The sequence below is a fragment of the Chlorocebus sabaeus genome, chromosome 1 (genome assembly GCF_047675955.1).
Source record: "Chlorocebus sabaeus isolate Y175 chromosome 1, mChlSab1.0.hap1, whole genome shotgun sequence".
NCBI lineage: Eukaryota > Metazoa > Chordata > Mammalia > Primates > Cercopithecidae > Chlorocebus > Chlorocebus sabaeus.
The window spans coordinates 101,477,291-101,503,017 of record NC_132904.1 but is presented as its reverse complement, the minus strand read 5'-3'; the positions used below and the strand labels follow the sequence as shown (position 1 = coordinate 101,503,017).

At 38.2% G+C, this 25,727-nt stretch overlaps 2 protein-coding genes across 4 annotated transcripts; both read left to right on the top strand.

The window, feature by feature from the left end:
- The first annotated feature begins 1,896 nt into the window (after positions 1-1,896).
- On the top strand, positions 1,897-5,864 carry CARD16 (caspase recruitment domain family member 16). Of its 2 annotated transcripts, none has more exons than XM_073020719.1 (4): positions 1,897-2,108; positions 2,739-3,005; positions 3,860-3,922; positions 5,179-5,676. In XM_073020719.1, exons 1-3 carry the CDS (start codon positions 1,994-1,996, stop codon positions 3,877-3,879), a joined length of 402 nt encoding a protein of 133 aa, XP_072876820.1. In that variant the 5' UTR covers positions 1,897-1,993; the 3' UTR covers positions 3,880-3,922; positions 5,179-5,676. The 2 variants fall into 2 exon arrangements, with proteins under 2 accessions (XP_072876820.1, XP_072876821.1); XM_073020720.1 differs by lacking the exon at positions 5,179-5,676 and adding an exon at positions 5,683-5,864 and having other exon boundaries at positions 1,905-2,108.
- A 6,373-nt stretch (positions 5,865-12,237) lies between these two features.
- Positions 12,238-21,935, top strand: LOC103248365 (caspase-1). Of its 2 annotated transcripts, none has more exons than XM_073020712.1 (10): positions 12,238-12,336; positions 13,044-13,224; positions 14,298-14,360; positions 16,149-16,264; positions 16,922-17,095; positions 17,528-17,762; positions 18,159-18,302; positions 20,481-20,590; positions 21,079-21,209; positions 21,842-21,935. In XM_073020712.1, exons 1-9 carry the CDS (start codon positions 12,253-12,255, stop codon positions 21,175-21,177), a joined length of 1,206 nt encoding a protein of 401 aa, XP_072876813.1. In that variant the 5' UTR covers positions 12,238-12,252; the 3' UTR covers positions 21,178-21,209; positions 21,842-21,935. The 2 variants fall into 2 exon arrangements, with proteins under 2 accessions (XP_072876813.1, XP_072876810.1); XM_073020709.1 differs by having other exon boundaries at positions 12,262-12,336; positions 12,958-13,224.
- The last annotated feature ends 3,792 nt before the right edge of the window (positions 21,936-25,727 follow it).

The window sequence follows — 25,727 nt, the reverse complement described above, 5'->3', positions numbered from 1 at the left end:
CACTAGACTCAAGGTTCATGATTCTACATCCCCATGTATATGGTCTAATCATTGTTTCTGTGTCCTGGATGTCACTTTGGCATGCTTCAACTCAGTGGTTCTTGGCTCTGACTGGTGGGGAGAAACCCTCGTGTGAAACCCTTAAGTAGCAGAGAAAATAAATGAGTCAGTATATAAATTTAAAAGTAAATAAACTAAAGAGAAGTGGTGCACAGACAATGTCTGCTTTCTTCCATGTTACAATTCCTTCCAGTGGCAAGGAGCCCAAGATTTTGTTGCAATCAGATTAGGTCATTGGCAGAGTAAAGACACAAACACCATGAAGAACATCTTAGATTAAAAGCCATGTCATTGTCTTCCTACACAGTCGGTTCTACTTAACCAATGACATTTAAGTCTTAGCCTAGAGCACAGGAAGTAAAACTGGTAGCCCACATGTCAAACCGTAAATATTTTTGTAAATCTGGTCGTTATCCTCCAAAGATAACATAACAGCCCAAGAAAATTTTCGGTAAAAAAAATGATGAATGAAATGTACCGTGTGCATTTTGCTATTAGTCCATCTTCCTTCAAGTTTATTCATGAAATAAATTAGCCACATTGAGTTTATTTCTGGGATAATCAATTGAGCATGTACTGACAAAGGCAGAGACCTCTTCTGGCCTTCCCTGGCTACCTCTGTGTACAATTTTCATGAGTCCTGCAATACTTCATCTCCCACTTCTCCAATTAATTTCTTCTTCTTCTCATTGCTTGGCATATTTTATCATTCTAAATATTCCAGTTACATATTACATACCAGGTTTCATGTTTATCTTTCCCTCTTGAATGTGAGAACAAGGGGGAAAGGATCATAATATGTTTTGACTGAACCCCTGACACCGAGAACCATGTTGTCCACATATATTTGCTAAATGAATGACTGGAGGCACTGCGTGAGGATTCTAACAAAAGATAAACTTAGCTAGATAATCTGCAAATAATCATCCTTGATTATTTTTCTAAACTGAAATATTTGTATTAATTATAGTAATATCCCTCATTATCTGCTTACCATTTGCCTGGCAATGTTCCATTCATTTTTCACATTTTATCTCAATGCTGCTCAAAACTGTGTAGATATGTATACGTACTATTAACAATATTATTTTACAGACAGAGGAACCAATGTATAAAGAATTTCAATATCTTGCCCAGGAAGGTGAGTTTAACATGTTAGATTCGACATTCTGAGTTCAGAGTCTATGCTTTGGGCCTCTATGATGCAATGTCCTTCAAAAGAAAGACATCCAAGATGAGTGAGTGACTCATGGCTCATGCCTGTAATCCCTGCTCTTTGGAAGGCCAAGATGGGTGGATTGCTTGAGTGCTGGAATTCAAAATCAGCCAAGGAAACATAGGGAGAGTCCATCTCAACAAAAAATACAAAAATTAACCAGCCCTGATGGCACTTGCCTGTAGTTTTTAACTACTCAGGAAACTGAAGTGGGAGAATCATCTTAGCTTAGGGAGGTAGAGGCTGCAGTGAGCCATGGGCATGCCACTGCACTCCAGTCTGGGCAACAGAGTGACACCATGTGTGAGAAAACAAAACAAAACAAAAAGCCATCAGGAAAGGAAGAACATTAAATAAGAAAGACTTTAATTTTGGTGAAAAATGTTTACATTTCTTAAAGCAAAATTGCTTTACCGGAACATATATTTCCCACAAGCTTTCCCCAAAGCTGTGAGATGCGGTCAAGGAACAGTGGTTCACATTCTGCAAAGGTTGTGTTAATTTTTTTCCGTCAAGTTTTCGAATGAACGAGAAACTCTTCACTGTGTGAATTTAACTGTACACATACTTTCTCAATCCTGTCTTAATCTCTAAGCCCCATTCTCCTCCTACCCTGATCTATCCAGGGGCTGGTGAAAAAAAATTCCCATTGATACACTCTCTGATGCAGGCTACAATTCTGATTCTTTCTCTGGGAAGAAAAATAAAGATACGCATATGCATGTGCAGTGGGTGTTTTCCAGTATGTGCACACACCCTGCCAAAAAGGAAGGCGAAGCATACTTTCAGTTTCAGCCCACACAAGAAGGGCAGGAGAGAAGAGCCATGGCTGGTGAGTCTTTTACTGTTCCAAGAACAGGTCGCTGGGAAGAAAGAGTTTTGGAAGGTGCTGGCTCTTCTGGAAGCCATAATTAGTATTTGTGGAAGTTTAGGTGAGCAGAAGTGAGGAAAACAGGGGAGAGGGAGGAGAGGGAGGAGAGAAGGAACTAGAAGATTCTTGCAGCCTTTAGAAAGGAAAGGCAAGCCCAGAAAGGTACTGAGGCTTTAGGGGCAGCCTGCTGTCATTTTACAATCTAAATTAAACTCTTACATGTTGAAAGTCTGTGCCAGAATTGGCACAGGAGGAGTACTAGCAGCAGTGGTTCCTAAATGAAATGGGCTATTTCTGCTTCATTACTTTATTATTCAGAGTTAAATAAACAAGGGACATAAGAGGATGATCTTCACTTTCCAGGGACTAATGTGGAAATGGTAAACTCAGTCTTCAGGCCACTCCATGCACATGTATGGAGACTATTGAGGGAAACAAGTAGGACAGCGATACAGTAAGAAGATGGATTACCCAACTGTGAGGAGGGGGACATTTCACTGATGAAATCTAAATGAGGTCACTTTCTGTTGATTACGTGAGAGGAATATGAGACTGTTTTCATGAAGTGAGAAATCCTTGTGCTCCAAACAGACAAGGTCCTGAAGGAGAAGAGAAAGCTGTTTATCGATTCCATGGGTGAAGGTACAATAAATGGTTTACTGGATGAATTATTACAGACAAGGGTGCTGAACCAGGAAGAGATGGAGAAAATAAAACGTGAAAATCCTACAGTTATGGATAAGACCCGAGCTGTGATTGACTCTGTTATTCGCAAAGGGGCACAGGCATCCCAAATTTTCGTTACATACATTTGTGAAGAAGACAGGTACCTGGCAGGGACGCTGGGACTTTCAGCAGGTAAGGGTCAGTGACTCACACTCAAGTTCACCTACGGCCTGTCTTCATGCCTAACATTTGATTTCTTTACTAGTCATATAAACCTGCAGGATATCTTCTTATCTCTGCCTTTCGGTCATATTTCTGTAGCAGGGGCCCTATTGCATGTCCCTTGACTCTCCTTTGATTTTTTTCCTTCAGCCTCAGTGGCCCTCTTCTGATTAAAGTTCATTTTCTGTTCTAAGTACGTGGTAGCTAATTTCCTAAAGGTCATGAGAACTATCTAAAAAGCTTCATACTATATGTTCCAGTGTTCCTGGCAAGGCACAATATTTATTGATTGATTTATTATTTTGTGTCCAGCGTGTCCCTAGGCACTTATGTAGTTGTTTGACATGAGCTTTAGGGTCTGTATTCAAGTACTTTTTATAAATTCTTTTCAAAATTTTGCCCTCTGAGAAGAACAAAGTATATTTAAGTGATGATGATACATTCAGGGAATACATTCAATGATTACAGAAAAGTGAAGATTTCAACCGGACCCTTTCCTCCCATCGCCCCCTTGCATTTTCTTTTGAGTGAGATCACCCACTTGCCTGTTACCAGGCTGCAGATCATACTGGGAGGCCTGGACTTCCACCACTTGCAGCCCTCCTGAGACCTGATACAGTGCTCAGGAAATGAGCTTGTCCATTCTTATAATCCCTTGGACCTACAACATGGTGAGGATCGGAGCTTTGGTGCCCTTGAACATCATTTACTGTCATTTAGTCAGGGTTGTGGGAGGAATTTGTAGTGAGGGGTGGCTTACGCATTGCTGTAAAGTTTTCCAGAGATGATAAGTGGCTGTTTCAATGTTCTTCATCTTTTTATAGGTCCGATACCTGGAAATTAGCTTAGTACACAAGACTCCCAAGGAGGACTTTCTTTCTTCCCAGGTAATGTTGGTTTTAAATGAAGAGCGTTCTTGAACCCCATCTTCCTTAACATTAATTCAGTAGAATGAGTCGTGCTTGAAGGGGCTATGGAGAATTCCCACAGATTTATCATATAATTTTCTTTTTTAATCCATTCTGTTTTTGCAGAAGCTGTTTCCAAAGCTTTACTACTCATATTATACTAACAAATTCTGAATTTGTATCTCAAATTCTGATTACCCAAATAAGTACCAAACTACATTATTTAAGCCTACTGAAATATTCCCCAACATCTCCCAAAGACACCTTTATCTAAACAATTTCAGAGCTGAACATGCCATTCTTCCCCACCCTGCTTCTCTTCCAGTTTTGTGTAACTTGGTTTTTGATGCCACCATCACCAGTTGTTCAAACCAGGAACCTGAAACTCATCTTGGCCCCTTTCCTCTCATGCACCTCCAATATTCAAGCCATGGCCAAGTTTTATGCATTCTTCTCTCAAATTTGAAAATTTCTCTCCATTCTTACTTCTATTATTTTATTAAAGAACTCTTATTCCTTACGTGCCCCCCTTAAAATAAAAGAAACTTACATTTGAAAGCAATTTAGAGGCTAGAAATGCACATTTTTGTCAAGTTCAGATACTACTCTACTGAATTTATTAAGGATGATTACCTGATGAATGCTTTCCTAAATGTTTCACAGCATGGGATACTCACTAAATAACCAAATACTGTATTCTCAAAAATAACTCAAATGCTTTTCTTCAGTTTTTTCCTATTGCTTTCACAAATCTTTACAAAGAAACCAAACGTTTCTTCTACTAAATTATTATTTTATAGTTTTCTCCAACATAATCATTCTAATTAGTTCTTCTCCATGTCCACACACTTCATGCTGCCTTTGTTTATCCGACTGCATAGCAGTTTTTCAAATTTGTTTGCAAAATTAAATATTATTATTTTGCCTTAATAGTTTCTAAAAGATCCTCTGGATATCTAGAACACTCAGTTCTATCTTGAAATGAAGATGACATTAATTTCTTTAACAAGTGCATCACATTGTCAGATTGTGTTGATCTTGTGAGGAAGTAAAAGCCTCAAAGATTTTCTCACATAAACTCTGTGAAAACATTTCCTCGTAGATTTGTGCAAGCAATGTTTAGTGCTATGAATCCATCTAGAGCACACCATGATTTTAGCATTCATCATTCTATTTTATATTTGTTCTAGTTTATGTATTCAATATTCTTGTCCTCCCATATGTATACATTGTAGGAGGAGATGCTGAAGGACGGGAAAAAGGATCATTAAAAAAATATTTCCTGCGTTTACCACTATGTCTATTAGGTAAATAAATAAAAGGATAAACACATCTTTTAAAAATTAATTAATGCTAATTAAGACTCGTTTCCATTAAATTTTATCCTAGGGTTTGAATCTTTTGAAAAGAAATCATATTTTAACAGTTTTATATTATGGATTGACTGTTTCCTGAGTGCTTTATCACGCATGGCCTTGAAAAGCCTTCTCTCTATGTTTTCATCTAAAATGCTTGTAGAAATACTTATCCTCCAATATGAAAGTAGATACTCCCTGTAATGCATACCTAGAAATCTCTGGCTTTAAATGTGCTCCATTAGCAGCAAACACACTCAACTGTGTTAATGATTAGATTAGGATTGTCCTCTAGGAATATATTTCCTCTTTTGTAGCTTCATCCAGAGGTGAAACTATAAGAAGAGGGATGCCACTGTTCATGATGTTCCTTGTCTCTTGCAGCTCCTCAGGCAGTACAGGACAACCCAGCTATGTCCACATCCTCAAGCCCAGAAGGCAGCATCAAGCTTTGCTTTCCAGAAGAACCTCAAAGGATATGGAAACAAAAGTCACAGAGGTGCCATGTTCAGAATACAATAATAAAGTGGAGTGAAAGATACACTTCAGGCAGTTCTGAAATTCAATGGCTTTTTCTTTGAAGCAATTTTATTGAGCGGTTCTGGAGAATCATACTTCTGCTCCCCTTGCATAAAGGATTTCTATATCCTAGAATCCCAGGTTTATGTAAAGAGCTGCAAACTGGAACTCATAAATTATCGTAGTCTTCACCCAGTCTGTCCCTTGGAATTTATTTCCCACTGACACAAATGTCATTTATTTCTCAATGACACAAACAAGCCATTTTGTCTGCTTGTACAATCCAGATTTTCCAGTGTAGTGCCCAGTTGGAAAGAAGCACATCACATTGAACAAGTATTGAAGTGGACTCTGGCTTCTCACTCAATTCTCCGACTTGTGCTTACCAAGAATTGGAGTCAGTTTTTTCTCTTTGTTCCTATTCATAAAATGAAATTACTGTTTATTTAACATATTAAAATGAAGCATAAAAAAATTTAGAAGCACTTTACCGAAAAGTGCATTTTAACGTCACCTTGCTTCTGGGCTATAGCTTATGACTACTATACAGGAGCGGTATAATGGCATGCTCTCTACACCTGGCATTGCATCTTAGAAGGTAAGAATGATTATGAGGCCCCTCCTATATACGAGAACACAGAGGATGGGAGATGTTAAATAACTTGTCTAAGATCCACACCTCATAAATAGAAGTTGACCCTAGGGCTATTAGATGCCAAAGTCCACACTGAAAAGTTGGGCAGAAAGAGAGAGGCTTTTAGACAAAGAAAAAATATAATAACATGTAATAGTTGATGAGTGCTGTAAGTTATATTACACAAAATGTGCTGATAGTCCAAAAACATAACTAAGAAGAGTTGGATAAAGGGTCCATGAACTTCTAAGGTTTGGAAATGGAATGGCCAAAACCCAAGCACAGGAATCTTCTGTCTTCTATGTCAGAGATTTGTATAGTACCTACTCTGTCATTTAAAATGATACTGTTGCACAGACTTCACACTGACAAGATTTTATAACATTATGCACATTTAAAATACTACTTATAATAAAATTTCTAAATTCATTTATTTTGAGATGATTTTACCTTTGTAATTATATTTTCAAGTACATATTTAAGTCAACAATTCGGTTCCTCTGAATTATATCCACTCTGTATACAATTCTCCATCCAACTTGGGTGGTTGGTAATTACAACTCAGACACTATAAAAACCACTTCCTCTTGCCAAAATTTTTACAGATTTATGGAGTGTGTCCAGCCAGAAATCAAGAAAAAAAAAATCTATTATTACAACCACTGACCATTTTTGCTTCAAAATTTTAATGTTATTTTTGCATAATTTACGTCAAAGAAAATGTACCCCCTTTAAGAATACAATTTATTTGTTAAAGACACATGAATATTCTAGTATAATAACATCCCAATGAACAGGCAAACCAATTTTGTCACCCCAGAAAGTTTTGTCATGCCCATTGTTCTCAATCTCCTTCCACTTCCTCCTCAGATAAGTAGTGACTGAATTTCTATCACTATACGTTAGTTTTTCCTAATCTAGAACTTTACATAATTGGAATCACAGGGTATGTGTTCCTTCCTCTATGGCTTCTTTCACTCATAATTGAAACATTTTTTCATCCATGTTATTGCATATATTAGTAATTTTTCCCTTTTATGACTGAGTAACATTTCAGTGCATGTGCGTAGCACAAATTGTTATTTTATGCTCCTGAATTGGATATTGATTTGTTTCCAGTTTTTGACATCTTCATTTTTGAGGAAACAGTGGGGCCTTGGGATCCAGTGGCTCAATGTTTAGCTTTCCAAGACACGAGACTCAAGGCTCATGGCTCTACATTCCCAGATACATGGTCTAGTCATGGCTTCTGTTTCCGGGATGTCACTTTGACATGCTTCAACTCAGTAGTTCATGGCTCTGGCTGGGGAAGAAACCCTCATGTGAAATACTTTAGTTAATAGAGAAAAAAAATGAATCATTTAAAAGTAAATGATTGGAAGATAAGTAATACACAGGCAATTTCTGCTTTCTTCCATGCTACAAATCCTCCCAGTGGCAAGGAGCACAAGTTTGTGCTGCCATCTGATTAAGTCATTAACAAAGTAACGATAAAACACCATGAGAGGTTGGGCATAGTGGGTCACACCTATAATCCCAGCACTTTGGGAGGCTGAGGTGGGCAGATTACGTTGTCAGGAGTTCGAGACCAGTCTGGTGAACATAGTGAAACCCCGTCTCTAGTAAAAATACAAAAAATTAGACAGGTGTGGTGGTGTGTGCCTGTAATCCTAGCTACTTGGGAGGCTGAGGCAGGAGAATCACATGAACCTGGGAGGCGGAGATGGCACCATTGCACTCCAGTGGGGTGACAGTACGAGACTCCATCAAAAAATAAAAAATAAAAATAAAAATAAAAAATGATGTCCTCCTACACAGTGAGTTCTAGTCAAACCCAAACACATTTAACTCTTCACCTAGAGCACAGGAAATAAAACTGGTAGCCCACATGTCAAAAGGTGGATGTTTTTCTAACTCTGGGTCTTTAATCTCCAAAAATATCAAGGTAACAACTCAAGAGAATTTTGGTAAAGAATTTGATAAACATAACATACTGTGTGCATTTTGCTATTAGCCCACTTTTCCTAAAATAGATTTATAAAATAAATTGGCCATATTGAGTTTGTTTCTGGGATAAGCAATTGAAGATGTGATTGCAAAGACAGAGATGTGTTCTGGCCTTCCCTGGCTCCTCTGTCTACAGTTCATGAGTCCTGCAATATTTTGTCTCCTACTTTGCCAATGAATTTTTATTGTTCTCATCACTTGCTACATTTGAACATTCTGAATATTCCAGTTACATATTACATACCAGGTGTATTAGTCTGTTCTCATGCTGCTAAGAAAGACATACCCAAGACTGGGTACTTTATACAGAAAAAAAGAGGTTTAATAGGTTTCATAGTTCCACATGTCTTGGGAGGCCTCACAATCATGGCAGAAGCAAAGGAGGAGCAAGGATACATCTTCCATGGCAGCAGACAAAAAGGCATGTGCAGGGGAACTCCCCTTTATAAAGCTATCAGATCTCATGAGACTTCTTCACTATCGTGAGAACAACATGGGAAAAACCCGCCTCTGTGATTCAATTACCTCCCACCAGGTGCCTCCCATGACACCTGGGGATTATTACAATTTAAGGTGAGGTTTTGGTGGGGACACAGAGCCAAACTCTGTCATTCTGCCCCTGGCCTCTCCTAAATCTCATGTGCTCACATTTCAAAACCAATCCTGCCTTCCAACTGTTCCTCAAAGTCTTCACTCATTCCAGCATTAACCCAAAAGTCCAAGTCCAAAGTCTCTTCTAAGACAAGGCAAATCCCTTCCACCTATGAGCCTGTAAAATCAAAAGCAAGTTAGTTACTTCCTAGATACAATGGGGATACAGGTGTTGAGTAAATACACACATTCCAAATGGGAGAAATTGGTCAAAAGAAGGGGCTACAGTCCCCATGCAAGTCCAATATCCAGTAGGGCAGCCAAACCTTAAAGCTTCAAAATGATCTTTGACTCCATGTCTCATATCCTAGTCATGCTGATGCAAGAGTTGGGGTCCCATGGCCTTGAGCAGCTCCACCATTGTGGCTTTGCAGTGTACAGCATCCCTCCTAGCTGCTTTTATGGGCTGGCATTGAGTGCCTGTGGCTATTCCAGGTGTATGGCAAAAATGTTGGTGGATCGACTATTTTGGGATCTGGAGAATGGTGGCCCTTTTCTCACAGCTCCACTAAGGCAGTGCCCCAGTGAGGACTCTGTGTGGGAGCTCACACCCCACATTTCCCTTCTGCATTGCCCTACTTGAAGTTCTTCATGAGGGTCCCACCCCTGCAGCAAACTTCGGCCTGGACATCCAGGCATTTCCATACATCCTCTGAAATCTAGGCAGAGGTTCCCAAACCTCATTTCTTCACTTCTGTGCTCCCACAGGCTCCACACCACATGGAAGCTCCAAGGCTTGGGGCTTGCACCCTTTGAAGTCACAGACCAAGCTATTTCTTGACCCTTTTAGCCATGGCTGCAGTGGCCCAGGAAGAAGGGCACTAAGTCTTTAGACTGCATACAGCAGAAGGGCCCTGGGCTTGCCCCATGAAAACATTGTTTTCCTCTTAGGTCTCCACTCCTGTGATAGCATGGGCTGCCTGGAAGTTCTCTGACATACTCTGGAGACATGTTCTCCATTGTCTTGGAGATTAATGTCTTGGAGATTAACATTTGGCTCCTCATTACTTCTGCAAATTTCTGCAACTGGCTTGAATTTCTCCTTGGAAAATGGGTTTTGCTTTCCTATCACATCATCTGGCTGCAAATGTTTCAAACTTTTATGCTTTGCTTCCCTTTTAAACGTAAGTTCCAATTCCAAACCATATCTTTGCAAATACATAAAACTGAATGCTTTTAACAGCACCCAAGTCAATTCTTGAATGCTTTGCTGCTTAGAAATTTCTTCGCCAGATGCCTTAAATCATCTCTCTCAAGTTCAAAGTTCCACAGATCTCTAGGGCAGGGGCAAGATGCCACCATCTCTTCACTAAAACACAGCAAGAGTCACTTTTATTCCAGTTCCCAACAAGTTCCTATCTTCATCCGAGATCAGCAGCATTTGGTCAAAGCCATTCAACAAATCTCTAGAAAGTTCCAGACTTTCTTACATTTTCGTATCTTTTTCTGAGCCCTAAAAACTGTTCCAACCTCTGCATTTTACTCAGTTCCAACGTTGCTTCTACATTTTTGGAGATCTTTACAGCAGCACTCCATTACTTGGTATAAATTTACTACATCAGTCATTTCTCACACTACTAATAAAGACATATTCAAGGCTGGGTAATTATATAGAACAAAAAAGAGGTTTAATAGACTCACAGTTCCACATGGCTGGGGAGGCCTCAGAATCATGACAAAAGGCAAAAGAGGAGCAAGGACACGTCTTACATGGATGCAGGCAAGAGGGTATGAGCAGGGGAATTCCCTTTTATAAAACCATCAGAACTCATGAGACATTAATTATCAGGAGAACAGCGTGGAAAAAAATAGCGCCTATGATTCAATTACATCCCACCAGATACCTCCCATAACACATGAGGATGATTACAATTCAAGGTGAGATTTGGGTAGGGAAACAGAGACAAACCATATCACCAGCCTTCATGTTTGTCTTCCCCTCTTGAATGTGAGACCAAAGGGGAAAGGACCATGATATGTTTTGACTGAACCTCTGGCACTTAGAGCAATGTCATCCATATATGTTTGCTAAACGAATGACTAGACGCACTGCTTGAGGATTCTAACAAAATGTAAACTTAGCTAGATAATCTGCACATAATCATCCTTGATTATTTTTCTAACCTTAAACATTTGTATTAATTATAGTAATATCACTCATTATTTGCTTACCATTTGCCAGGCTATGTTCCATGCATTTTCCACATTTTCTCTCACTTAATGCTCAAAACTCTGTAGGTACATACTATTAGTAAAATTATTTCACAGACAGAGGAACAAATGCATAGGGAAGTTCAATATCTTGCCAAGGAAGGGAAGTTTAAAATGCTAAGTTCAACATTCTGAGTCCAGAGCCTATGCCCTGGGCCTCTATGATGCAATTTCCCTCAAAAATAAACCCTCTAGGATGGGTGGATGGCTCATGCCTGTAATCCCAGCTCTTTGGGAGACCAAGGTGGGCACAGTACTTGAGCCCAGGAGCTGAAGACAAGCTTAGGGAGACCCTGTCTCTACAAGAGATACAAGTATTAGCTGGCCATGGTGGCATGTGCCAGTAATTGCAGCTACTTGGGAGGCTGAGTTGGAAGAATCATCTGAGTCTGGGAAGTGGAAGCTGCAGTGAGCCAAGGTTGAGAAACTACATTCCGGCCTGCATGACAGAATGATACCCTGTATCAGAAAAAAAAAAAAAAAAAAAAAAAAGAAAAGAAAAGAAAAGAAAAGAATAAGCAATGTGAAAAGAACCTTAAATAAGAAAAGCTTTAATTCTGGTGAAAAATGTTTCCATTTCCCTTAAAGCAAAAATATTCCACAGGGACATACACTACCCACAATTTCCCCAAGAGCTGTGAGGTGGGGTCAGGGGAACAGTGGTTCACATAATCCAAAGGTTATGTTACTTTTCTCTGTCAAGCTTTCTAATGATTGAGAAACTCTTCACTGTGTGAATTTAACTGTACACATACTTTTTCAATCCTGTCTTATTCTCCAAGTCCCATTCCCCTCCTACCCTGATCTATCCAAGGGCTGGTGAAGAAAATTTCCCATGGATACACTACCTGATGTAGGCTACAGTTCTGATTCTTTAATGGAAAGAAAAATAAAGACATGCATATGCATGTGCAGTAAGTGTTTCCCAATACATGTACAGGCCCTGCCAAAAAGGAAGACGAAGCATACTTTCAGTTTCAGCCACACAAGAAGTGAGGAGAGAAAAGCCATGGCTGGTGAGTCTTTTACTTTTCCAACAACAGGTTGCTGGGAAGAAAGAGTTGTGGAAAGAGCTGGTTCTTCTGGAAACCATAATTAGTATCTGTGGAAGTTTACTCGAGCAGAAGTGAGGAAAAGAGGGGAGAGGGAGGAGAGAAGGAACTAGAAGATTCTTGCAGCCTTTAGAAAGGAAAGGCAAGCCCAGAAAGGAACTGAGGCTTTAGGGGCAGCCTGCTGTCATTTTACAATCTAAATTAAACTCTTACATGTTGGAAGTCTGTGCCAGAATTGGCACAGGAGGAGTACTAGCAGCAGTGGTTCCTAAATGAAATGGGCTATTTCTGCTTCATTACTTTATTATTCAGAGTTAAATAAACAAGGGACATAAGAGGATGATCTTCACTTTCCAGGGACTAATGTGGAAATGGTAAACTCAGTCTTCAGGCCACTCCATGCACACGTATGGAGACAATTGAGGGAAACAAGTAGGGCAGCGATACAGTAAGAAGATGGATTACCCAACTGTGAGAAGGGGGACATTTCACTGATGAAATAAAAATGAGGTCACTTTCTGTTGATTACATGAGAGGAATATGAGGCTGTCTTTATGATGTGAGAAATCTTTGTGCTCCAAACAGACAAGGTCCTGAAGGAGAAGAGAAAGCTGTTTATCGATTCCATGGGTGAAGGTACAATAAATGGTTTACTGGATGAATTATTACAGACAAGGGTGCTGAACCAGGAAGAGATGGAGAAAGTAAAACGTGAAAATCCTACCGTTATGGATAAGGCCCGAGCTGTGATTGACTCTGTTATTCGCAAAGGGGCACAGGCATCCCAAATTTGCATCACATACATTTGTGAAGAAGACAGGTACCTGGCAGGGACGCTGGGACTTTCAGCAGGTAAGGGTCAGTGACTCACATTCAAGTTTGCCTAGGGTCTGTCTTCATGCCTAACATTTAATTTCTTTACTAGTCCTGTTAATTTGAAGAAAACTTTCTTATCCCTGGCTTCAGGGCTATGTTTCTGTAGCAGGGTCCCTATTGCATGTGCTTTGACTCTCCTTTGATTCCTTTCCTTCCTCCTCAGTGGCCCTCTTCTGATTATTCATTTCCTGTTCTGAGTATGTGGTAGTTCCTTTGCTGAAGCTCATGAGAACCATCTGAAAAGCTTCATGCTATGGGTTCCAGTGTTCCTGGCAAGGCAAAATATTTACTGTGGACTTACTTTTATTGAGTGCAAGGGGTCCGTAGGCACTTATATAGTTGTAAAGCCACATGAAGCTTTAAGGTTTATAATCAAATACTTTTTGTAACTTTTCTCTAAAATTTTACCCTCCCAAAAGAATAAAATATAATTTAGTGATGGCGATACACTCAGAGAACATACTGAACGTATAGAAAAGTAAAGATTTCTAGTGGCCTCATTCCTCCAGTTGCCTGCTTGTATTTTCTTTGAGTAAGATCACCTGGTTGCCTGTTACCAGGGGGTGGATCACACTGTGAGGCCTGGAAATTCTCCACTTGCAACCCTCCTCAAGCCCAATACAGGGCTCAGGAACTGATCTGGCCAAATCTCATGACCACTTGGACTACCACGTGGTGAGGATGAGAGTTCTGGTGAATTCCCAGTCACTGGTCTCTGTGGCACTTCCTAAAGCCACCTTCAGAGGGAGATGTTCTTTGAAAGCAAAAGCCTTTTGTTCTAAGGGTTAGGGAAAGGTTATGCCTGTCTAAGTTGACATTGCAGATGTTTCTGTTTTCATCTATATGTAATAAACACGTATTTTTCTATCAATGCCTCTTTCATTTTCTACCTCCCACCACTCTCTAAATTAAAGAACATCTTGAACAATATTTAATGTCAGTCAGTCAGTGTTATGGGAGAAATTTTTAGTGGGGAGTGTTTTACAGATTGGGGTATAGTTTTCCAGAGATGATAAGTGACTAATTCAATATCCTTTATCTTTTCATAGATCAAACATCTGGAAATTCCCTTAATATGCAAGACTATCAAGGAGTACTTTCTTCCTTTCCAGGTAATGCTGTTTTTAAAGGAAAAGCATTCTTTGACCCCCATCTTCCTTGACATTAATTTTGTAGGATGAACCATGGGTAAATGGGCTATTGGGAATTCTCATAGATAGGTCATACAATTTTCTTTTTGTAATCTACTCTGCTTTTGTAGAAACTGTTCCCAATGCTTCACTATCCTTGTTTATATTAAAAATTCTGAATCTGTGTCTCAAATCCTGATTACCCAAATAAGTACCAAACTTCATTATTTAAGCCTACTGAAATATTCACTCCCATCTCCCAGAGACACCTTATTCTAAACTTTCCCAGAGCTAAACATGCCGTACTTCCACACCCTGCTTCTCTTCCGGTTTTGTGTAACTTGATTATTGGTGCCACCATCACCAGTTGTTTAAAGCAGGAACTTGAAACTCATATGGGACCCTTTCTTCTCATGCACCTCTAATATTCAAGCCATGGCCAAGTTTTATACAGGCTTTTCTCAAATTTGGAACCGTCTCTCTATTTCTACTTCTATTATTTTGTTAAAAAACTGCTATTCCCATAGTGCACTCTTAAAAAAAAAAGGAAACTTACATTTGAAAGCAATTTAGCAGTTAGGAATGCAAATTATTTATCAAGTTCAGATATTACTCTACTGAATTTATTAAGGTAGGATATCATGAATATTTTCTTAAACGTTTCACAGCATGGGATATTCAATGTATAAATAAATACTGTATTCTTTACTATGAAAAAATAGCTCAAAAATAACCTATAACTACTTACATTTAGTTTTTTCTATTGTTTTCACACTTCTTTATGAAGGAATCCAACATTTTATCCAACAAAGATTATTCTATAATTTTCTCCAATATGTCTAATTAGTTCTTTTCCACATCAACACATTTCATGCTGCCTTTGTTTATCTAACTGATTGTATAATCGTTTTTCAAATTTGTTTTTAGAATTAAATATTATTTTTTGCCTTAATAGTTTCTAAAAGATCCTCCACATATCTAGAAAACTTGTTTCTATTTTAAAACAAAGGTTACATTAATTTCTTTAACAAGGACATCACATTGTCGGGTTGTGTGGAACCCGTGATGAAATAAAAGCCTCAAGGATTTTCTCACATAAACTCTGTGAAAGTATTTCCTCATGTGTCTGTGCAATGAATGTTTAGTGCTATGAATCCATCTAGTGTGTACCTTGATTTTAACATTTATCATTGTATCTTCATTCTAGTTCATATATTCAATATTAATGTCATTTCATATGTATACATAGAAGGAAGAGATCCTGAAGGACAGGATAAAGATTCATTAAAAAATATTCCTTGTGCTTAATACCATGTATATTAAGTAAATAAATAAAAAGATAAACATATTTTAAAAAATATTTTAGTAGATTTAATTAAGACCTGCTCCCATTAAATTTTATCTTAGGGTTTGAATATTTTGAAAAAAGTTTATATTCTATTTTATCTCACACATTGTTTGTTTTCTGAGTGTTTTATCAAGCACAGACTTGAAATTTTCCCTTTCTATGTTAGTATCTAGAATGTTTGTAAAAAGGCTGATCCTGAAATATGAAAGAAGACACTTGTAATGCATACCCGGAAATCTCTGGCTTGAAATGTGCTCCATTAGGAGCAAACTCACTCAGCTGTGTTAATGATGTAGCTCAGGATTGTTCTCCTCAGAGTGCATTTCCTCTTCTGTTGGCTTCATCCGTAGGTGAGGCTGTAAGAAACACAAAGCAGAACAAACAGGGATGCCACTGTTCATGATGTTCTTTGTCTCTTTCAGCTTCTCTGGCAATGCAGGACAACCCAGCTATGCCCACATCCTCAGGCTCAAAAGGGAATGTCAAGCTTTGCTCCCAAGAAGAAGCTCAAAGGATATGGAAAGAAAAGCCGACAGAGGTGCCATGCTCAGAACACAAGGATAGAGTGGGGTGAAAGATACACTTGAGGCAGTTCTGAAATGCAGTGGCTTATTCTTAGAGTCAACTTCATTGAGCAGTTCTGGAGAATCATACTTCTGATCCTCTTACATGAAGGATTTCTATATCCTAGAATCCAAGGTTTATAGAAAGAGATCCAAATTGGATCCACTTCCTGGGTAAATCACATCAGCGATGGCATCTATTGAATGCTTTTTATGAGTGGGCATTGTTCTAAGCATTTTGCACATGATAATACATAATCTTTTACCTTAAACATACCCCATTTTAGAGATCAAGAAGCTAAGACATGGTATTGTTAAATTTTTGTCAAAGAAAAACAATCAGAAATTGGAACAATCAGCTTTAGAATTCAGTATTTTTGCTTCAAAGCTCGTGCATCTTTCAAAATCCTACCTATCAAGAACAACGAAGTCAGCTCAGCTGCCATCTGGGCATTTGCAATGTTCATGCATACTCCTGAAGCAGCATTCAATTCTGTTCCCCCTTTTCAATGTATGGTTCATAGGCTTTGGTATCTTGATAGGACTAAGGAAGGGGAAGCTGTCATAAACCAGCAATGGAAATATTTAATTGGAGAGAACAAGGCTGTTCATTCAAATTACATTTCCTACAGATTTATCCAATAATGGTCAAGTCAGTCCGCACACGTCTTGCTCTCATTATCTGCAATGAAGAATTTGACACTCTTCCTAGAAGAACTGGAGCTGAGGTTGACATCACAGGCATGACAATGCTGCTACAAAATCTGGGGTACAGCGTAGATGTGAGAAAAAATCTCACGGCTTCGGTAAGTTCTATTATACAACAGAAACAATGGTCATGCCCTTCGTATAACTAAATAATATTAGAAAGCTTGGTTATAAGACCAAGAAATGTCATCTCTTGATAATCTAAAAAACAAACTTGCCTTGAGAGAGTGCTGGATACTACATGGTCCCTTGTAACATAAAAGTCATTCAGCACAAGCCTGGTATAACTGAATTGGGAAATGTTTTATTGACTCAGTAATGCTACTGTCTCTCTACAAGATAACTCTCTGGATGACTTCCTATAACACTTTCCTTCACCTTTCTTGAAATTAAGACTAAAATTTTTTTTGGCACCCCATTGTTTGTCATGGAATCCTTTAAGAAACTGCTTAAGTATTTATTTATTGGCTTTCCAAGGTGCCATGATAGTTAATTACATAGTTGAAAATCAGTGATATGGTCTCTTTCAGGAAATGACTACAGAGCTGGAGGCATTTGCACACCGCCCAGAGCACAAGACCTCTGACAGCACCTTCCTGGTGTTCATGTCTCATGGTATTCGGGAAGGCATTTGTGGGAAGAAATACTCTGAGCAAGTCCCAGATGTATTACAACTCAATGCAATCTTTGAAATGTTGAATACCAGGAACTGCCCAAGTTTGAAGGACAAACCGAAGGTGATCATCATCCAGGCCTGCCGTGGTGGTGAGTGCTGAGGCCTTTGAGAACACCAGACATTCAAATACTACTCTGTATGCATCCAGGAATTTTTGGTTTCTTTTTATTTGTCTTTTAATGTCAAACAACACGTACTATCAGTATTCCAGATTGCAGCTTCTGTGAATTGAATGGCTAGTTGGTAGATATTTGTTCTATATTCAAGCTTGAGACTTTGATGTTTGGAAATTTTTACAATTTGTTTGATGGTTAGAAAAGATAAATATTGTTGAAAAGATTGTAACTGAAATGTATGTGTGTATTTGCATGTGAATTAATGATGGAGCAAACACATTAATAAATATCATTGAACAGAGGCTAGCAGGGAAACATCATCTTCTCAGCCATCGATAGGTAGTAACAAATCAAATTGTGTCTTTCCAGAGAACTATGGTGTGGTGTGGTTAAAAGATTCAGCAGGAGTTTGTAGAAAAATATCTTTACCAACTACAGAAGAGTTTGAGGATGATGCTGTTAAGAAAGCCCACATAGAGAAGGATTTTATTGCTTTCTGCTCTTCCACACCAGGTAACAGGTTTCTATGCAGGACATCTTTGTTGGGGCTATCAATACACAAAGTGACAGTCACCCACTAGAGGTGATGATTAACAACTCAAGACCAACTCAAGCTTTGTTCCAAGTTATACACACAATTCCCTTTATCCAAGAGATCAATTTTACATATCTATTCAATGCATTACTAATTAGAGAAGTCATCTATGTTTCAAAATATTTTTGGCAATTTGAGCGATAACAGAGAATTAAATGGAAGACAGTATGTGCTGTAGTACATCAGAATCTGCCTCTCCATAGAAAACTCCACCATGTTGAGATCGTTCATTCGTCCAATTTGCCCAGACATCAAATACTTATAGGAGAAGAGTAGTAGCAAGGTTCCGAAAAGTAGAAGGGCAAGCAAGGCACTTTAGGGCTCTAAATTTAAGTGGGTTTTACCTGGAAGCATGAAGCATACAAGACAGAATATATTTGAATTTTTCTAAATGTTTAGAAATTTTCTAAATGCTTTGGAGTAAGAATCTTGCTATTATTGACTGACCCAGACATTTAGTACTTTGTAAAACAACTCCACTAGTTCCTCCATGGGCTTTCATTGAATTGATCACTAATATGTGAATATAAATACTATTTTTCTAAGGATTTAATAAATTAATATGCTTGAAATATTGGAAATGACATAAAATAAAGCACACATTAAAGAACTGCTATTATTTAAAATGTATTTATTTGATAACTTAATTCAGTTACTTTTCTAAGCAAGATTTAGATAAAAATTATTTAAATCCTTTCATTCACCATGTTTGACAGTTTCCTGAAAGGACTCCCATTCACTTGGTCACCTCTAGCCCAAAGGCCCTGCCTCTGCTCAAATAGTTAAGTTTTCTAAAATATTTTCTAAAATGAGATATCTTCTTTCAGAAGAGGTTTGGTTCTGTATTGTGTTGAACATGCCCTGATGTAGAACTCAATAATTTTTTTCCTAATGATCAGAAACAATGACAGCACCCAAAAACACCATACATTTTCAGCCTGAGTACATATAGTAGAGTTTAACATTAGACAGAACTGTTACTTAGTATCTTTTGATCCCAGCCTTCCACATGACCTTCACCACTCTCTAAGTAGCTCTTTGCAGGCCCCTGGCTTCTCGTCATCAATCTGGCTGATTTATGTGTCCTTCTTTTCTTTCACTTTCCTTACTCCTCCCTTCCAGATGACTGTCAGAAACTCCAATTTAGTTATCTATAACTTCCATGTTAAACCTATCTCTACATTCTGCTGTGCCAATCCCAACCACATCATAGTGATCTCCTGAAGAAAAATAATTATCTACTTCCTTAATTTCACAAAACATTTGCAGAGACATCTGTCTCCACCGTATCTTTCACTTACTTCCTTTTACTAGAATAAGTCTCAGTTAAAGCCTTCATTTAGCTGAGATGACTGTGTTTCTAAATAGAATTTTATTATCAATATATACTTTATGACCATTATAACTGGCTAAAATGTGTCATTAAAGCATGTGTCTGTCATTATATACAGAGTTATTGCTGCTGTTTTTCTCTTATGCCTTTCTTTGTATAATTTTATGCCTTCATTACTTCTGTGTCTACTATGTAGTAAATTAATATTGCTTTTCTTTAATATTTCTCTTCTTCATAAGAACTTTTTCCCTCCAATATAATACACTCATTTCCTTATCTACTCCTTCTAGATTTCTACTTTTGTTCTGTTTTATGATTTTTATAGTTAACTTTTTGTGTGTAAATATCTTACTGTCAATGTTATTTAATTTTGATTAATTTTTTATGAAGTATATAAATTAAGAATTTAATATAATTACCTGTAGACTGAGTATTGCACATCCGGGGTTATCTCAAACACTTGTGTGACCTCAGGTACCACTTGTGTATGGAATTATTACCGTCCCCTGTACAGCTGAGTCTACTAAATATCAGAATGCATAATTAACTTAAATCACAGTCAGTAATACCACTTTGGAAATGTACATTTAGATATTTTGTTTCCAAATCCCAATCACTCCCCTCTACCGCATTCTGCCTTTTCCTTATTTGCTACTAAATTTATGATTTTAAACATCACTCAGCTGGAGTAGAAATATTAGGGTTTCTTCTCTTTCTTCAGGCAAGAGCTAGTCTTAAGATTTGAAATGTGCTTTATCAACAGATAACGTTTCTTGGAGACATCCCACAAAGGGCTCTGTTTTTATTATAAGACTCATTGAACATATACAAGAATATGCTTGTTCCTGTGATGTGGAGGAAATTTTCCGCAAGGTAGGACTCTAGAGGATGCTATTTTCACTCTACTTCCCTGAATGCTTGACTATTGCAATTGGAAGCATAGAAAGCAGATCCAGACATGTTTATCTTCCAATAATACCCTTTTTTTCCAAAAGAGTTTTGGAGTTCTTTGGAGAGTGGACAAACCTGGGAGCCAGATCCAACCTGTAATGACACCCACGGCCTTGAGAAAACAACCATTTAGTTTCACCTGCTCTTGCCCTTCAGAGACAAATGAATGGACTCTAATTACCTGTGTCTCTCATGGCTATTAGATCCAGCGGCAGATTTAAAATGCCCTGAGGAGGGTCATTCAATGCTTACATACATATATGGCTATACTTGTTGCAGATGGAAGTACTTTTTGTTTTTGTCACTTATTTTGCTATATTTGTTGTAGTTCTTTGGCACAACTCAAGAAGCTCTTGGAAAAAAAAAACTCAGCAAAAAAAATGGGCTACAGACTTTCCTTACTCTTTTAGGTTCGACTTTCATTTGAGCAGCCAGGTGGTAGAGTGCAGATGCCCACCACTGAAAGAGTGACTTTGACAAGATGTTTCTACCTCTTCCCAGGACATTAAAATAAGGAAACTGTATGAATGTCTGTGGGCAGGTACACGTGTATGGTCGGGAGTGTGGGAAGGCTGAGGAAAGGGTACTGACGTCCATTTTAGTCAAGAACTCTAGGTCTACAGACTCAGAATCATTAATCCCAAAATTTGAATTTTGAAATGCTCTAAAATCCAACACTGTGTGAACGCCTGCATGATATTCAAGGGAAATGTTTATTGAAACATTTCAAATTATAGGTTTTTGGATTGAGGATGCTAAACCAATAAGTATACTGCTGAATTCCAATACACAAAAATATCTGAAATTTGAAATATTTCTGGTAGCATGCATTTCAGATAAGGGATAATCAAGCCATAATATGATATACAGAAAATACTGAAGTAATGTCTTTCTTCTGGTCAGTGCAGAGCATGTTCCTCTTCTCCCAAAGTTTCTCATTTAGACCCCTTCTGAGATTCAGCTGACTTTGGTCCACAAGTGGCTGTAAGACTATGAACCCTCACTTTTAGATGTTTCTCTCCTTCACCTCAGCAGGGTATATTTAAACATAGCATGTGGTCTTTCCTTTTAAAATTGTATATGTTCCCATTGGTGGTATAACTTTATAACTTGCATGTCTTTAACACAATGCTTTCCTATGTTTATTTTTTTTTTTATTTCTTTTTCTCATAGGAAGTGAAGAGATTCTTCTGTAAAGGTTTTTGGAATTATGTCTGCTGAATCATAAACTTTTTTTGAGCTAATAAATCTGTTAGAAAAATGAAAACTTGTCCTCAGTTTTCTCCCACACTGAAGAAACCGGGATTGGAACTTAGAGCGACTAAGGAATTTAGAGTGTTCGACTTAATCTGTCAGACCCGAACTGGCTATTGGCACCTTTCTTTCCCAGAACTTAAAGTAAAATAAAATATAAAAATTTAAAAAAAGGAAAATCAGACTTACAAACATAGCAATGTTATTAATTACTTTCTTGAACAAAAATTTATTTTGTGCCATTTTTAAAAATAGCAAAATAATTTGCTGGGCTTTCTGCTTTGGGGATGCGATGTAAGTTACAGCAGGTGTCTGACTTCAAATAATTTAGAGTTCAGCAGGAGAGACGGGGGAAGACAGCTAGTTTTGAAAGTGACAGTGTAATGTGATAAGAAACTTTTCCCAAATCCCAGAGTTTACTACTGACCAATCCATGAACAGAACTTGCATGTTTCTACCCTTTGCAAAAGTATTTAAGACAAAGAAATCAACCCTAGACCCTCAGTAGTTCACAGACTCCTTGAAAAGGTAGGACAGCCATCCAAAATGAAGCACTTGGCAAATGGCTCATGGCACCCTGAAGAAAATCTAGGATACATGGTGTGCACAATGAAGTCCTGGTATGGTGCAGAGAAAATGAGTTTGGGGTGAAATCACTCACTCAGTGATGTTAAGATTTAGGGATGATTCAAAGAACTACCCCTTTACTTGCAAATATGAGTTTTTTCTAGTATTAAACATATTAAATGAGAGTTAATTTTTGACTTTTTAAAACCTTCATAGTTGAACACGTTACAGTCTCTCTCTCTCTCTCTCTCTTCTTTTTTGCCTTTTATTAACTGTTTTTCTGGGCATATTTCTTCTGTACTATCATGCATATTCTACTACAACCTGAGACTACATCTGTATCAGTCTTTGCTCAGAGAATATCAAAAAGCAGAAGTGAATTACCACCTTAAGTAAAAATTAACTGTTAAAGCAGTTTTAGTCAGTAGAAGAACAGCATTCCAGGAAATAGTTAAGAGGATTCCTTCAGAACTATCTCTAATCAAAGGATAAGATGACAGGGAGATGGGGAGGAGAAGACTCCATCATGATTCCTCAGCACAGTTTAAGCAAGAAATACATGTATTGAATAAACAATGCTTTCCTTATTTCTTTTTTGTTGTTGTTGTTGATTTTGTTGAGTGTCAGTTGGTTGTAGGTGTGTGGCTTTATTTTGGGGTTCTCTATTCTGTTCCCTTGGGCTATGTGTCTGTATTTTGTACCAGTACCTTCCTGTTGTGGTTACTGCAGACTTCTAGCATAACTTGAAGTCCAGTAACGTGATACATCCATCTTTGTGAAAAGCAGTTTGGAGATTTACCAAAGAACGAAAAAAAGAACTATCATTTGTCCAAGCATCCCATTACTGACTGAATCCTCAAGGGAAAATATATTGTTCTATCAAAAAGACATGTGCTTTCAAATGTTTGCCACAGCACTATTCACCACAGCTAAAATAATAGAATTAACCCAGGTGCCCATCAATGGTGGACTGGATTTTAATAATGTGGTACACACTTACTATGGAATATTACACAGAGATAAAAATGAAATCCTGCTCTTTGCAGCAACATGGATGCAACTGGAGGCCATCATTCTAAACAAATTAATGCAGAAACAGAAAACCAAATATCACATAATCTCACCTGTAAGTTCTAGCTAAATACTGTGTACACATGGACATAAAGATGGGAATAACAGGCACGGGGAGCTACTAGAGGGAGGAGTAAAGGAAGAGGGCAAGAACTGAAAAACTATGTACTGGGTGCTATTCTCACTACCTAGGTGATAGGTTAAATTGTACCACAAACCTCTGCATCACATAATATACTCTTGTAACAAACCTGCATATGTACCCCTGAAACACAAATAAAAATTGAAATGAAAAATAAAGAAACCCAAATCATACAAAATATTTGGTTAATTCTTATGGGAAGATGTAAGGAAACTAGTTAGATTTTACTCATTCAAGACATGTGTTTTTAGATGAGTAGAGGTAGAAAAACTGACAGATCAGAAGAGAAGGATGAATAGAAGATGTGGGGCTATGGAGAGAAAAGGAAAAAGAAAACCAGGCTGAAGTTTCAACCCACAGAACAATGTTTTGTTATTTGTACTTTTTTCCCCAGGGGAGAATCTAGAGTTCAAGACAAGAAAGCCAATTTGCTGACTACAGGGCACTTTCCAGTAATGAAACTAGAAGTTCCCAGAAGCAGCTTTGTAATCTGTGATCATATGTTCCCACTCCCTGCAATAAGGAAATACCTGGTGTCTTTTAATTCTGAGTCTGAGTCAGTTTCCAGTGCTGTACGAAGAGACAGAGGCTGTTAGCTATGGCTGGTGAGTCTGGGGTCCTTTTCTGACTAGCAGCTGTGGACTTGGGTCTTAGAAAAACCTTGATTTATTGCTGTGTGACAGGCAGAAATAGCAAAAGGAAAATCAACAATAGTGTGCATACTGAATCTTTCTCTTATTGGTGGTATGTAGTTTGAATCATGAGACCCTGTGTTAGAGACACTGAAGAAGAATATGTTCTCTAGATGTTTTCAAGCCAGAAAAAAGCTAATTCCTTTCCTTCAGCTTCTGTTAATCAAAGAGAGGGTAAGGGAACACGGAGTAAGTTATTTGTGTGAGAAAACTCCAGAAATTTCTAAATGCACTCTGAAATCTTCTCTGCTTCCTTTTGATTCCAAATTAATCCTCCAGACTAGGAACCTTCTCTGCATAATCAGATCTGAGAGCCTCTGTGTTCTCAACGTGTTGTCATCTCTTATCTTGAATTACGTTATTGGTCTGTTTACAGTGATTGCATTTTTTCCACCTTTCTGTGTAGTTCTGGTACTAACTATTGTAATATTTCTTAGGTTGCTATCATAGACTTTTAACTGGCTTCCCACTCCCAAAAACTTCACCCTTCAGTCCATACTGTACACTAATTTCAGGCCAACTGTCTTATACACAGAAGCTGAAAAAGCCTATGAGTTGGAGTCTTAGGCTACTCAAGCAGCTGCTATTCCAGCAGGTCATATTGCTTCTTTGGCTTCATTCTCCTCATTGGAAAAAGGAAGAAACTGGAATAGATCAGTGTTTTCTAAACCTTATAACATATATGAATAATCTGCAGTCACATTTAAAAATCAGATTACTACCACCTTCCCAACCCTGAATAGCTCAACCTTTTTTTTTTTTTTTTTTGAGACGGAGTCTCGCTCTGCCGCCCAGGCTGGAGTGCAGTGGCCGGATCTCAGCTCACTGCAAGCTCCGCCTCCCGGGTTCACGCCATTCTCCTGCCTCCGCCTCCCGAGTAGCTGGGACTACAGGCGCCCGCCACCTCGCCCGGCTAGTTTTTTGTATTTTTTAGTAGAGACGGGGTTTCACCATGTTAACCAGGATGGTCTCGATCTCCTGACCTCGTGATCCGCCCGTCTCGGCCTCCCAAAGTGCTGGGATTACAGGCTTGAGCCACCGTGCCCGGCCGAATAGCTCAATCTTTACAGTCTATAGACATTTATTAACCTTTAAAGATCTGCCGACAATTCTTATGAAGCTAGCCTGGCATAGGTTCTTCTGCAGGTTAGCATTATTAGCACAGTTGGTGTCACCTCTCATATGCTAGGGATCTATTAATGTAATTTTCTTACTCAGCAGCATATGTTGACTCCCTATTGCCTTTTTAAAAATATCTAAACTTTCAGATAGGTGTTTCTGTCTTTCAAAATATACTTATTCATTTTTCCATTAATCACTCTGAGGCACGATT